Genomic DNA, 14526 nt, shown 5'->3' with positions numbered 1-14526 from the left:
ACCTGATATTAAATATATTTTTAGGGATTTTAATTCTTTACAGGCCAGTATTTTTACATCACTTTTTTTTTTAATTGTCAAAAATACACACGTTTACATATACACCATTATCCAACATCAATAGAGACACAGCTATCATTTCAGTAGCAAGGCACCCTTGCAGGAATTCTTCTGCATGCTTTGGATGGGAAAAAAACAGCGCCATCTGGTGGACAAATATAAAAAGGAAAGCCTGTAGCCCAAATTGGAATACAGTAATCCCTCGTTTATTGTGGTTAACTGGCTCCAGACTCAACCGTGATAAGTGAATTTCCGCAAAGTAGAATTACCCAAAATAATCATAGACATAACAGAAAATAAGACATAAATAAGACACGTGCTCGTGTCTGTTGCTGTGAAAGTGTTCCGATGTAAGGGGAAGAGAGGAAAGCTGGGGGTTCAGAGTTGAGTTTTAGCCTGATGTGGGTTAGGGTCACAGCAGTAGCCCGTGTTAAGGATTATCGTGCATCTTGTGAGATCATTCGAACCTGCTGTTCCGGTGATCAAGTCTGGGGATCCTCCTTTAACATTTCTGACACCTTTAAAGGAACATCTTTGTAGGAGCCATTTATGCATCATTTGGGTTTAGTTTATTTGGTTTGTTGTGGGGTTGGTGTTTGGGGAAGCTATACTTTGTTTGACCACTGGTGGCAGCACGGTGCCGACTTTATTTAAGTGCGGAAGTGACAGGTTTGAGGACTTGTGTTGGCACCACAAACTCGAGTTGTGCGTCATGACCTGGATCCCCTGCACTCCCAAGTGTCTAAAATGGAAGAACTTGATAGTCGCTACAGTCTTTAAATGCGTCTCCTGAATGCCTTATATTTGGGTTTTACTTCATTCAGCTCTTCTTTTGCTTGAAAATGCTTAGTTTAGGCCAAAAATATGCACATTTGCTTGAATATCCATACTTGTTTACTAATAATTGGCCGTATTCAACCACAAAACAGCATGATTTATTCACTCAAATATTTTTGAACAACCCTGATAGAGTGAAGCTGCTAAATTCAAAGCGTGAAGTGGCGAAGGATTACTGTAATGACACAAACGTTTACGTTCAGATAAACGTGGGCTCAAAATTGCATTTTCTATGCTTTTCAACATGACATTTTTTTTGACAGGAGGAACAAATGTGTCGGTTTTTCTTTAGTTTTGCCATTTTAGGCTAAAACGCAGATATACACAGATGACAATTGAAAACATTTTTTTTAAAATGAATATCCCCCGGCAAATTTTACGTACAGACATCTGACTGGAGGTTGTGTACCCTCCTGCACACTTAAAAAACATAAAGCACACAATGAATCATCTTTGATATATTATTAAATATATTATGACAAAAAAGTGTGTTATTTTTCAGTTGCACACAGGCTACTCATTTAAAACGGAGAGGGTTTTTGAGGGGTCACATATCTCCTGGCAGGTTTGTCTTCTGCTTGGTGAATTTATTTGTATTCGTACGTGTATTTCACTGGTGACAAGCAGCGGTAAGATGTGGTGAACTGCAATGGTCTGCAACAACATGGAAATAATCAGTACAATGCAACTAATGTTACACGTTAACGTAATAATTATGACAAGCTCACCTCTGTGCATTCACGCACAGCATTAACTTTTGTGAACAAGGACGAGGTGAAAGGAAGGATAGAAAACACACGTGTGTGTGTGTGTGTGCAGCGTCTGAGAAAGTCATACACATAAGTCTCAATCTGCGTCACGCATGGTGTGTTCAAGGACTGCCGAACAAAGTGGCTGCAATGAGACACATTATTCGTGAAAGCATACATTTATGCTTCTAACATAGTCAGAGCATCCAGTCAACAAACAAGTGCCAGGCTCATACAGCTCAGAAAACACACGAATTACTCATAGCACCACGGAGTGGTTTCGTTTATTTCGAGCATGCATATAAGTTACATTGGAATCCATCGCATAGCACAATTCACACTTCTACCTGTCCGAAAAAGGAGTAGGAACAAGCAAAGCTTATTTAACCCTACTCCCATGTCACTTTCACATCAATTGCAACACATTTGTTCACTTCCTGTATTTCAAATGTACTCTTTACTAGTTTAAAATAGATAGGAAAATGATAAGGTAACATAACAATGTGGTCAAATTGGAGTCGAGGTTGTAGTCACTGTAAATAAATTATATAACAGTCATAATAAATAGCAATAAATATATAATAACTGATGATACTCATACATGGCCGGGTAATGGGTGAGTACGCAGACAACGTACTCGCATGAATGAAGAGTTAGTAATACTGTAAGAGTAGTAGTGGTTAGACATAGCAGTGGTTCAGGACTCTTCTTCCTTGTGCTTGGTAAACATCAACTGCTTGTCCTGTGTCTTGAAATGACTCATTTTACTGCATCGTTTGAGTTCCTTCCGAAATCCGTTCCATAATTTGACTCCACATACTGAAAAATTGAAGGTTTTTAGCGTTGTTCTTGCGTATAAGTGTTTTAAGTTGAAGTTTTCCCTGAGGTCATACAGATCATATAGTTCTCCTCCCTTGTTGAGATGAATTGTATTGTATTGTATTTAACATTTTTGGGTGGAAGGTTATGGTTTGCCTGCAATTGGCTGGCAACCAGTCCAGGGTGTACCCCGCCTCTTGCCCGAAGTCAGCTGGGATAGGCTCCAGCATACCCCCGCAGCCCTAATGAGGATGAGCGGCATAGAAAATGAATGGATGGATGGATGGGGTTATTGTTTGCTTTATATTAAAATTGACTAGATCAGCAAATTTTAGTAATTGTGATTTTAGAAATAAAGGGTTGGTAAGTTCTGGCGGCTTTACGGACTATCCAAACTGATCTTTTTTGCAGTCAGAAGATCAGCTCTCATCTAGCACACATCGTATAAATCTTCAAATTGTTAATCTTCAATTGTAAAACTTACTTATTTGTTCATCTAACAAACACACACACACACACAACAATGAAGAAGTCCATGCTGTCTTTCTTCTGCACTGTAATACCTGCCATGGTTGGTTGCTGAGGCCTTTGAGAGCATTACGTAAAGCTCAGTGTTCGGCGCTAATGTCGTCAAGCCGTTTTTCATTTTTATTCACGTACGTCGGCAACCTTTTTAACTCAGAGAGCCACGAATGCCACATATTTTAAAATGAATTTCTGTGCGAGCCATGTAATATTTTTTTTACATCGAATACAACTAAATGTGTGCACTTTGAAGCCAATTTCAGAATATGACAACGTCTCTGAATGTATTCTTTTGAGTAACGTCGTTATACGGAAGTTAACCAAGAAGAATTAAAACACGTCTTTCCATTAATGCGACTTCTGGTGCTGCATGGTTTTGTACAACACTCTTCATCTTTCTCTCTTTCTTTTCGCCATCTTCTTCGTCAAAAGGGTCGGCTCTGCAGAAATCGCTAGCTGACTATTTGATTCACGGAGGGACGTTTACTTCTTCACCTCGAGGTAATAATGGAGTTTTGGTTTGTGACCCGGAAAATATCGGAAGGACGGCCGGCATTAGCTCTGGCCACCCGCACTGCCGTCGAAAATGGATGGATGGATTAAAATCCATTAAAAAAATGTAGATTTTGAGTGTTATTTTTAACACTGTGATTTTTGTAATGTTTTACTTTCAAATCTCAGTGGAAAAAAACTTAAATCAATCAATTTTTATCGTGTTAAGAAATGTCTGAGAGGCAGATACGGTCATGAAAAGAGCCACACTTGGCTCCTGAGCCATAGGTTCCCTACCCCTGCCCTACAGCAATGTGCGTACCCCTAGGGGTACACGTACCCCACTTTGAGAACCTAGGACCTACAGTATATTCATTCAACACAGCCAACATGGCTTGAAAATAACACTGAATGGTACGAAATGTGTCTAATGTTTCCTAAATTAACTAAAGAATCATTTGTTAATGAGCATTCATTAGCAAATAAGGATCGTCTGCTCGCAACTGTGCCCTTCTAGTTATTGTTTTATTGCTATTTTAATTGAGTATTACTTATTCAAATAATGTGTAAAAATACTAACGACTATTTTGTTGGGCTTAAGTGGAGCAAACATGTCTCCTAATGTCCTATGACCTTTTTCAAACTAGGTCCTTGTGTGCAGTAAAACAGCCTGACCAGCCAGCCCGACCTCCACTCCTCCTTCAGGAACCACGTAGGCAGTCCCGTCACTGGACCTCTGAGGGTCCATGGTCTTCAGCTGCTCGTTGCTACCGGCAACGCTGTCCAAACTCCACATCTGGTAGCGAATACTTTTACCCTGCTTGGCCAGGATGTAGACCTCTCGGAGGCTTGAGCTGCAGACAGCGGGACATGATGAAGAAGAGGAGGAGGAGGAGTCTCCACACAGGTGAATCCACGGCAGGGTGGGGTCTGGCTGAGCATGCTCTATGCTGACGCTCCCCTGGTCCACACCCAGGAGAACACCTGGATGAGGTAGATGTGTTATAAATAGTGCACACGTGTTCCCGCTGGCCTCCACGACTTACCTGACGCCACGGCCCAGTGCGCCCTGTGGCCTCTGCGCTGGCATGGCTCGTGGTTGTAGTCTTCGTCATATCTGGATGTCTGGTGTCAAGGCACTTTGACAAGTGCTACATGGAAACAGACTCTAAACATTACGTAGCGGTCTTCAGAGAGTCACAGGACTCTGCATTAGGTACACCTGCACCTTCCAATGACATTCATTATGTATCAGTGCATCACACAGAGACCTGTTTCTATGATTGTGATTATTCAGCTACATAAAAAGGGGAAGTTTTCCACCTATACAAACCACAATACACGACAGTGGTGTGAAAAAGTGTTTACCACCTTCCTGATTTCGTCGTTTTTTGCACGTTTGTCAAACGTAAATGTTTCAGATCATCAAACAAATTTAAATATTAGTCAATGACAACACAACTGAGCACAAAATGCAGTTTTTAAATGAAACTTTTTATTATTAAGGGAGAAAAAATATCCAAACCTACATGGACCGCAGTGAGAGCCACTATCCACAAATGGCGAAAACATGGAACAGTGGTGAACCTTCTGATCAAAATTACCCCAAGAGCACAGCGACGACTCATCCGAGAGGTCACAAAAGACCCCACAACAATGTCCAAAGAACAGCAGGCCTCAGTGTTCATGATGCCACCTTAAGAAAGACACTAGGCAAAAACGGCCCCAAGACCTTTGGGAAAATACGCTGTGGTCTGATGAGACAAAAGCTGGACGTTTTGGAAGGTGTGTGTCCCATTACATCTGGCGTAAAAGTAACGCCGTATTTTTTTTAAATAACAGCAAAATACGGTGGTGGTAGTGTGATGGTCTGGGGCTGTTTTGCTGCTCCTGGAATATGGACCTGGAATACATGCTGTGATAAATGGAACCATGGATTCTACTGTCTACCAACAAATTCTGAAGGAGAATGTCCAGCCATCTGTTGTGACCTCAAGCTGAAACCAACTTGGGTTCTGCATCAAGACAACAATCCAAAACACACCAGCAAGTCCAATCTGAATGACTGAAGAAAAACAAAATGAAGACTTTGGAGTGGCCTGCTCAAAGTCCTGACCTGAATCCTATTCAGATGCTGTGGCATGACCTTAAAAAGGCACTTCATGCTCCAAATGTGGCTGAATTACAACAATTCTGCAAAGATGAGTGGGCCGAAATTCCTCCACAGTGCTGTAAGAAACTTGTTGCAAGTTATCGCAAACGCTTGATTGCAGTTGTTGCTGCTAAGGGTGGCCCAACCAGTTATTACGTTTAGGGGGCAATCCCTTTTTCCACACTGGGCCATGTAGGTTTGGATTTTTTTCTCCCTTAATAATAAAAAGTTTCACTTAAAAACTGCATTTTGTGTTGAGTTGTGTGTGTTGAGTTGTTTAGTCTTTAGAATTAAACCCTTGGTCATATCTAACAGGGTCATAGTTTTAGCTTTTAAAAATGTATTCTATAAAAATGCTTTGTTTCTTTCTTTTATCACTTGACCAAACAATATTATGATTTTCTTATTATATTGTAATTGATATCACTAATTCTAAAAAAATAAATAAATAAATAAAGTGTGCAGTGAACCCATTGTGGGTGGGTCGCGAACAGCTAGTCAAAAATGACAAATAAAAACTGAATATACCTTACAAAAAATATTTCTAAAACATATTTTATAACCGTCGTCTTCCTTGGCAAATGCAAATATCAACGACTATTTTATGTTTTATTTTTAGACAATTACAGTATTTTGTCCCTGCGCTTGAGGTTGTTTTTATTGTGCATGTAGTTGATTTTTGGGGGGGCATTTATGCTAAAAATGACATAAATGTGCTGTTTTTCTATTTGAAAAATAGATTTGCTTGGTTTGACTTGAAAAAAATGTGGCTTCCAGGATGATGCCACGAAAACTATCTTGCTGGGGTAAAACAAAAAAAAGAAGCTTTAAATTGCTTTAATACGGCATTTGAAGAGCAAGCACGTGACGGAGTATGGCCAATTTCCGACGAGCTTTGTCCACATGGCTGCGTACACTTGCTCGTATGCGTGTGACAGTCAGAAGGCTAAGCTAATAACCCGAAAAAGAATTGAATTCATCAGACGAAATGACCTGCCTTTCTCAGCAGCGGAGGACACAGGGTTCGCCGAGGGTTCTATCGTTCTGCTAGAACTTATACTCTTACATCCAAAGTCTCCTTAAAGAAGGCGTCTCATCCTGTGGAAGTTTCCCGAGTGATATATATATGTGTTCTCTTGAAAAAGTAAGTCAAATATGTTTTTTTTTTCTACTCTGAATCAAGGTGATTTCATGGTTCCTTTTTTCATATCATGTAGCCAGTAGCAGCGGTGCGGCCTGGACTTCTGGGTGTCATGAAAAAAAAAAAACACGTAGCCCACCCCCACGCCCCTTTATTAATTATTTACAAATATCGGTATCGACAAATATTTTGGATGCCATCGGATGTGCAGGTGTACCTATTGAATTGTCCGGTGAGTGTACAAAACTTTTCATTGTCCGCGATAAAAAAAGGCCCTTTTAAATACACGGAACAACAAAAAATGACTTGTTTTCTTGAAGAACAACGCGTGTAGGTCGAGGATACGGGATGAGAACTGGTTGTCTGGCCCATAAATGTGCTATAATCCTCGAGGCGTTGCCACTCAGTCCACCTGACAGCAGCTCTGCTTTACATCCACAAACCTCCTCGGCCAGGAGCGCCATGTTGCAAGCTAACAAAGTAAGATATCTTCCTGTTACACACTGCACGAGTACGCTCCTGTTTTTTTAGTGTGCTTGTTTTACTGAGAAAATTTCCCCATTGTTTTTTTTTTTTTTTTTTTTACCTGAGAACATTTCCCCTTTGTTTTGTTTTGTTTTTTTTACCTGAGAACATTTCCCCCTGTGCTGTGAAGCCTCGGCTGCGTGCAGTCCGAACAACAGCGTCCATGTCAACAACGGTGTGCTGAAGGAGGTGAGCAGCCATCCACAAAGCCACCAAGCCGCACCTTAAAGGTAAACAGAAAACATACTGTCCTGTACTGAGCGTACAGTCACACCCTAGCAAATATGTCTAATGATGACGTCAACGTCCTACAATAACATAATTACATCAATGCATTGTTTGCCAAAGGTAGAGCACGGCTGCACGTGTATTCAGAACTTACTGTGGACCATCTTGGACGAGGGAAGGCACGTAAGTGTTCATTAGTATCCAGTGTAGATCCTTACTGAAACTGAAGCACATTCATTACGATTAAATTATAGATCTGATGCACATTGCCACATTTCCGCAATGGAAAATTATTATTTGAATTCAATTTTAACTCATATCTGGTTAGTTAATTAGTTAAAATACACTACACTACCCGTATACTGTACTGTACCACTAGAGGGAGCCCCGTACCACAGTTTGGGAATTTCTGCTCTTTAAAAAAAAAGAAAATATCTATGAATAGTAAAGCATAATGAGATTTTTTTTTAAGTGACACGAGTGTTTGAGAATGACTGGACTGAAAAAACAATTAACATTGAGTGACTTAATAATACAAAATAAATGACATGTAATCATATATTAACATTTTCATATAATTGACACAAACTTTGTCACCGATTCTGTTCATTACTTTTATGGACAGAGTTTCTAGGCGCAGCCAGGATGTTGAGGGGTTCTGGTTTGGTGGCTGCAGGACTGAGTCTCTGCTTTTTGCAGATGATGTGGTCCTGCTGGCCTCATCGAGCCGTGACCTTCAACTCTCGCTGGATCGGTTCACTGCCGAGTGTGAAGCGGCCGGGATGGGAATCAGCACTTCCACGTCCGAGTCCATGGTTCTCGCTTGGAAAAGGGTGGATGAGATCCTGCCCCAAGTGGAGGAGTTTAAGTACCACGGGGTCTTGTTCACGAGTGAGGGAAGGGTGACACGCGAGATCGACAGGCGGATTGGTGCGGCGTCTGCAGTGATGCGGACTCTGCATCGGTCCGTTGTGGTGAAGAGGGAGCTGAGCCGAAAGGCAAAGCTCTCAATTTACCGGTCGATCTACGTTCCTACCCTCACCTATGGTCATGAGCTTTGGGTAGTGACCGAAAGGACAAGATCATGGGTACAAGTGGCCGAAATGAGTTTTCTCCGCTGCTCCTCCGCATTGAGAGGAGCCAGGTGAGGTGGCTTGGGCATCTGGTCATGATGCCCCCCTGATGCCTCCCAGGGGAGGTGTTCAGGGCACGTCCAACTGGTAGGAGGCCTCGGGGCAGACTGGGCTGCTGCCCCCGCGACTCTGTACAATAACCGTGCAACAACCATGCAATAAAGAAGTGCAGTAGACCTGTGGCTCATCAACATGTACATAGCTTTAAGTATTGTATATAACTTCTTGATTTGTATTACCTTGATTTTGCACTTTCTGTGCTCTTGCGTGCTTTTGTACTCTGCTTTTGCTGCCGTAAACCCGTAATTTTCCCTTGTCTTATCTTAACACACAAAATTGGAATTGATGTAATAATAAAAAAGGTAACAATATGTCAAATAAATAAAACATAATTTAAATAATGATACAACCATCAGAAATATTATATAATAAATAAATGCAATAATCATAGTTCATTATACTAATAATGTAATTCATAAAAATACATTGACTTTATTGAACTACTATTTTCATAAATATAAATTGATATTGATTTAATAGTAATAATAAATGATGTTAGCAATATAGTGAAATCCATCCATCTATCCCGCTTATCCTTGCTAAGGTCGCAGGGGTCGCTGGAGCCTATCCCAGCTGACTTTGGGTGAGAGGCGGGGCACACCCTGGACTGGTCGCCAGCCAATTGCAGGGCACCAACAGACAAACAATCATTCACGCTCACATTCATACCTATGGACAATTACAGTCGCCAATTAACCTAACATGCATGTTTATTTAATCAATATAATACTATGCATGTTATAATATATGTAAACTAACTATACAAATTGAATATACTGTAGCAAATAAAAGGATACTTAAAAAAATACCATTACTACTGTAAACACAGATGACAAATCTCAGGTACACATGGTGCAAATTATTTATTTTTTTCTATTTTAATCATGCAGTTAAGATCATGCAATTACCTGCTTTCCCTTTGACGAATAAGCATAACAGGCTCTGTGTTATCTCCCTCAATGGGACTTCTGCTGAGTCCTATGGTCTGATACAGCTTCTTCTTCTTCTTGCTGTAGTCTGTTGAGCATGGCGGTGCAGGTGGAGGTGGCACAGGAGGACGAGGTGGAAGAGGGGGCATGGAGCACCCGGACATTTTTCCAGAGATTGTGACAAAGGCTGACGTTGGACTAAAATCAACAGTGCAATCTTGATTGCTCTGCAACAGATCTTTCCAACATACGAATATACAAAATCTACAAGTAATCGCCCTCTTCTTTTTCTGGAACGAATTCCACAGCTAACTACACGTTAAATGAGTTGAAATGCATGCTTTGTAATTGTATAGCAAACTAACACAATGTGCTTGTTGAGTAAAAGTTGTTGTTAGAATCTATACCCCTTTTCAGACTAGCATAGCGCCCAGTGTTTCTGACCATATTTGGAAACTCTCTTCTTCGTGGGTTTTGGGGGTTTCGGTAACCAACTCACATTTTGTCGCCCCCATTTGTACGGAGGAAATGTGTGCTTTTTATTAAATAATTTCTGTGTTTATGGAGCGCATAAAGCGTTTATGATTGTGTTTATCCGAAAAGTGTGAATGTGAAATGTGATGGTAATGTGGATGAGGCAGGATGACTATTTGGTTTAAAGTAATATACAAACCGGACACTAGGTTTGGTGGTAGCGGTAGTGCGCTTCTAAGTTGTTTGCGACTACCTATTAACAAGCGAATAAGAAGACCGGCAGCTGTTCCCTTGTTTGGCTCTTGTTTAATATCGCGAGACTTGAGCACGGGATTCACCTGTGTTGCAGTTCAGAGTTGAAGGTACGTAGCAGGATCTGCAAGACAGGATCTAATATTTCAATTGGTTCAGTCCAGAAAGATAGGAATTATGATTACATTTATTTGGATTCACATAGGCATTCCAGGAAACGAATTAGCATACCCAAGTATGCAACATGCAAAGCAGAAATAAATATGAAAAGAAGTTATAGAAAAGAAGAAGTTAAAAGTGAAATTAGTAAAAGGTGGCAGGATAAGTGGAACAGAGAACAAACACAGAACAATATGTAGGAGTAAGAAGGGAAACAAATAACAGGAAAGAAGACAATATTATAAAGAGAATGAGGTTTGAGCAGACATGTCTAAATAGCTAAAATAGGATAGGATAGGAAAACACAGTACAGACTTGTGTGACTATTGTAATCAAATAGAAAACATGGAGCATGTATTAATTCATTGTAGTAAATATAACAATGAAAGATGAAAAAAATGAAGAAATTGGAAAAAGAGGATATTTAGATGGTGGTTGAGAATATTCTGCAGTTGCATTCAAAGCATATAGGGTTTAGGCAAATACACAAGTTCTTAAGGAAGACACTTTTAGATAAAAGGGTCTCGTTTTTTCCATTATTATTATTATTATTTTATTTTGACTTTTGGGTTTTTTTAGCATTTCGAGCGACACTCCATACCCGAAGGTGGCGGTAAAGCACACCATAAGTTGCTTGCCAACCGCCAATAAAAAAGAAGGAGAAGAAGACTGCGAAGAAGAAGACGGAGAAGAGGAGGTACGTACTTGTCTGTCTTAGTAAATAAATATCATTTTATGTATAAACGAATACGTTCATTGGGGAGAGTGTAGGGGAAGACTACAAGTTTAACGTCTTTTAAATTATTGAAGTCGTTCAGAGCAGTAGAAAAACGCCGTGATTGCAAATAGACTTTTTAAGTAAGCAGTTTCAATAGCGTGACTGCACGCCATTCAAGCGAATGGCGGTTGCTATTGCTAGTAGTTTAGCTTTTCATTCAGACGATTTCATGTGTATTTTTCTGGCCTTGTGTCTCATTTTTAAAAGTTTAGATGGCCACGACGGAGGCTCGGCTCAATCACACGATCTACATCAACAACCTGAACGAGAAAATCAAGAAAGATGGTGAGTTCCGCGTTGTTATTTCTATTTAAGCACTACGAGTCAACAGTGCACATTGTTCGCAGCTTAATGCGAATTGTATCGATCATTCGGCAGAATACTTTCTTGGTTACGCAGACTGGGATGTGCGTTTTACTCATTTGAAAGAAACGTAATGTAATGCAGTTTCCCAACGTATCAGTTGAAAATGCGTTTTTGCTGCAGCATTTGGTATGCTCGATTGGTACCTCCTAGATCATCAGAAAGTCACGTGCTTGTAAGGTCAAAGGTTATTCAAATACACATATGGAATAATTTTATTTTGTTTTGTTTTACAGAGTTGAAGAAATCCTTGTATGCCATCTTCTCACAATTTGGGCAGATTTTGGACATCTTGGTGGCACGTACCTTTAAAATGAAGGGCCAGGCTTTTGTTATCTTTAAAGAGGTTAACAGCGCCTCCAATGCTCTCAGGTCCATGCAGGGATTCCCCTTCTATGACAAGCCGATGGTATGTTCGTCACTTGATTTGTACCAGGGATGTCCCGATACGATCTTTACGCTCGAGATCGGCTGACGATCCGTTGTATTGCAAAGACCAGATGATATCGGCTTCCGCCACGAGATCGGGCCGATCCGGTTGCCATATTACGGACCTGACTCAGAGGTCTGTTACAAAAGCCAAACAATATAGTTGGTCATACTGTGTAATAAAGTAAATTTAGCAATACTTTGGTTGCATTATTTTTAATTGTTTGTAATAAAACCTTATTGGAGAGGGGGGGGAAGGATCGGATCAGCAAAAGATCGGTCGGAAGCCAAAAAATGTGAATCGGGACATCCCTAATTTTTACGCGTCCTGTATCATTTCTGAATATGTTCTCAATCCTTCAACTGTCCCTGTAGCGCATCCAGTATGCCAATCAGGATTCCGATATCATTGCCAAAATGAAAGGGACTTACGTGGAGCGTGATCGCAAAAAGGAAAGGAAGAAGCCAGCGAAGCCTGAGTCGAGTGGTAACAAGAAGTCTGCTTCCTCTGTGGCTGGAGGCATGTCTGTAAGTGGAACATGTTCGTGTGTTGAATCAATGTCGAGTCTAGGAGGTTATCACACAAGTACACATATCATGGGCCATGATTTTTTTTTTTTTTTTTTTTTTTTTTTTTTTTTTTTTTTAGGGGATGCCTGGAATGAACCAGGCCCGCATGATGCACATGCCAGGACAGCCGCCCTACATGCCCCCACCGGGCATGATGCCACCCCCCGGGATGCCCCCAGGCGCCATGTCTTCTGGTCAGATGATGCCTGGCCAGATGCCCCAGCAGGTACTGTCATTTAGAGCCTGTGTTTGACTTGTTCTCTTATGATGTTTGCACTGTATTTCTTCTTAAAACAAAGGTTATACTTCTGTTGAGTCGCTCAAATTGATGAATAGTGTCTGACAGCAATTGATACAAAATGGAGTGCACCGCTTGGCTACCACCAGCAGGGGTGCTGTTGATTCAGTCTTAACTAGTTCGTGGTCTAATAAAAAGTTGTGTGCGGCATTGGTTTGCGCAAAATGACACCAGCAAACAGGAGTTCGAAAATCATCAGTTTAATTCTCCAAGTAAATTTTGTGAAACTGACACCCTGTAAAGTTGTTGTTTAGCTATGTAGTGTGGACAAAACTATGAAAGATTATATAGTAACAGTAATGCATACAGACATGGCAAACGGAAGACTTAAAACAAAAAAAAGGTAACTTACAAATACATTCTAAACAGTTCTTTTTAAAAAAGATTTTTACAGACTAGAGTTGGCTAGTTTTTCATACCTGGCAGTTTTGACTGCTCATTTGCGGTCTTCTTCAGAGTGGTCACGTGATCTAACCTTTAAATAACAAAATGAGATTTTTTTTCTCAACAATTTCCTTTTGGTAATAGTTTTTAGTGTTTTATTGAGCAGATTAAAGTAACTGTCCTTTTCATTTGTGAATTCTTGCATTCGAGATGTTTTGCATTTATGGATGTAATATTTTGCATGGGTAATTAACGTTAGAGCATATTTTGTATTTTATTCAGTCTTTGTTATATCGAAACAAAATGTCTTTTTTTTTTCCTCTTCTTCCCCCCCATGCTTGCTTTACCCATTAATATTGAAGTGATTCTTTTCAAAACCATAAAAACCATGGGTGTATGCATTCTGAAAAACAAATGGCGAATTGTTTTGTCAAGTAAATTTACAAAACGTACTGTACATAATGGATCAATGTTACTCAGGAATCATTTTTTATTTTTAAAAGATGTATCCCTTCATTTATTACCCATACTATCCTCAGGTCATGCCCATTCTATTTCTAATTAACTATACGTTTGCTTCCAGGTTTCGGAAAATCCCCCCAATCACATTCTCTTCCTCACCAACTTGCCCGAGGAGACCAACGAACTCATGCTGTCCATGCTCTTCAACCAGTCAGTGAAAGCTGCTCCCCCACATATATTTGTGTGTATCCATCTTAAAAACACATGGCTGTCGTGTTTCCAGATTCCCAGGGTTCAAGGAAGTGCGTCTGGTCCCCGGTCGCCACGACATCGCCTTTGTGGAGTTTGACAATGAAGTGCAGGCGGGCGCTGCACGAGACTCACTGCAAGGCTTTAAGATCACACAGAGCAACGCGATGAAGATCTCATTTGCCAAGAAATAACAGGCAGGGTGAGACCTGCCTCTTTGTCACGCTCTCACACAGTTCCAAAACAGGTTTTTTTTTTTATATACATATACTTAGGTGTTCTATTTTTTTGGCATTACATAGCGTAATTTCAAATTGTCTACAATTCTTATGTTTCTGCTCTTATTGTTTGTTCTAAAGCATTGCACCCAGTGTCTGGCCTGTCAGACATCGTACCTGGAGCTGTTGATTTTACAATTAAAACGTTCTCAGAAAAGATGCTGCCTCGCAACTATTTTT

At 40.4% G+C, this 14526-nt stretch overlaps 2 protein-coding genes and 1 long non-coding RNA gene across 4 annotated transcripts; 2 read left to right on the top strand and 1 right to left on the bottom strand.

The window, feature by feature from the left end:
* Positions 1 to 33: 33 nt before the first annotated feature.
* Positions 34 to 10105, bottom strand: actmap (actin maturation protease). The gene is made up of 6 exons (XM_054794487.1): positions 9630 to 10105; positions 7683 to 7751; positions 7402 to 7523; positions 7121 to 7247; positions 4529 to 4599; positions 34 to 4466 (listed from the first exon to the last, which is right to left on the bottom strand). Exons 1-6 carry the CDS (start codon positions 9812 to 9814, stop codon positions 4126 to 4128), a joined length of 915 nt encoding a protein of 304 aa, XP_054650462.1. The 5' UTR covers positions 9815 to 10105; the 3' UTR covers positions 34 to 4125.
* LOC129191278 (uncharacterized) lies at positions 6129 to 10211 on the top strand. The gene is made up of 6 exons (XR_008573172.1): positions 6129 to 6778; positions 6852 to 7007; positions 7096 to 7255; positions 7431 to 7530; positions 7649 to 7711; positions 9738 to 10211. It is a non-coding gene; the product is annotated as an uncharacterized LOC129191278 (long non-coding RNA).
* A 937-nt stretch (positions 10212 to 11148) lies between these two features.
* Positions 11149 to 14503, top strand: snrpa (small nuclear ribonucleoprotein polypeptide A). Of its 2 annotated transcripts, none has more exons than XM_054794546.1 (7): positions 11149 to 11232; positions 11526 to 11598; positions 11913 to 12085; positions 12481 to 12633; positions 12755 to 12901; positions 13941 to 14029; positions 14103 to 14503. In XM_054794546.1, exons 2-7 carry the CDS (start codon positions 11526 to 11528, stop codon positions 14260 to 14262), a joined length of 795 nt encoding a protein of 264 aa, XP_054650521.1. In that variant the 5' UTR covers positions 11149 to 11232; the 3' UTR covers positions 14263 to 14503. The 2 variants fall into 2 exon arrangements, with proteins under 2 accessions (XP_054650521.1, XP_054650522.1); XM_054794547.1 differs by having other exon boundaries at positions 11187 to 11232; positions 11521 to 11598.
* Positions 14504 to 14526: the final 23 nt, after the last annotated feature.

The sequence above is a fragment of the Dunckerocampus dactyliophorus genome, chromosome 12, assembly GCF_027744805.1.
Source record: "Dunckerocampus dactyliophorus isolate RoL2022-P2 chromosome 12, RoL_Ddac_1.1, whole genome shotgun sequence".
NCBI classification, from domain to species: domain Eukaryota; kingdom Metazoa; phylum Chordata; class Actinopteri; order Syngnathiformes; family Syngnathidae; genus Dunckerocampus; species Dunckerocampus dactyliophorus.
Note: the sequence above shows the minus strand (reverse complement) of the source record. Positions and strands in the feature narration are given on the sequence as shown.

What these genes read in the sequence shown, in the direction of transcription:
- actmap (XM_054794487.1), bottom strand. Translation starts at nt 9,814, where the DNA reads ATGTCCGGGTGCTCCATGCCCCCTCTTCCACCTCGTCCTCCTGTGCCA. An exon ending in ACAGGGGGAAATGTTCTCAG is followed by an intron (nt 7,248 to 7,401) that starts GTAAAAAAAACA and finishes TTACTTTGTTAG; the next exon opens with CTTGCAACATGGCGCTCCTG. An exon ending in GCACTGGGCCGTGGCGTCAG is followed by an intron (nt 4,467 to 4,528) that starts GTAAGTCGTGGA and finishes TACCTCATCCAG; the next exon opens with GTGTTCTCCTGGGTGTGGAC.
- snrpa (XM_054794546.1), top strand. Translation starts at nt 11,526, where the DNA reads ATGGCCACGACGGAGGCTCGGCTCAATCACACGATCTACATCAACAAC. An exon ending in CTGTGGCTGGAGGCATGTCT is followed by an intron (nt 12,634 to 12,754) that starts GTAAGTGGAACA and finishes TTTTTTTTTTAG; the next exon opens with GGGATGCCTGGAATGAACCA. An exon ending in CTGGCCAGATGCCCCAGCAG is followed by an intron (nt 12,902 to 13,940) that starts GTACTGTCATTT and finishes GTTTGCTTCCAG; the next exon opens with GTTTCGGAAAATCCCCCCAA.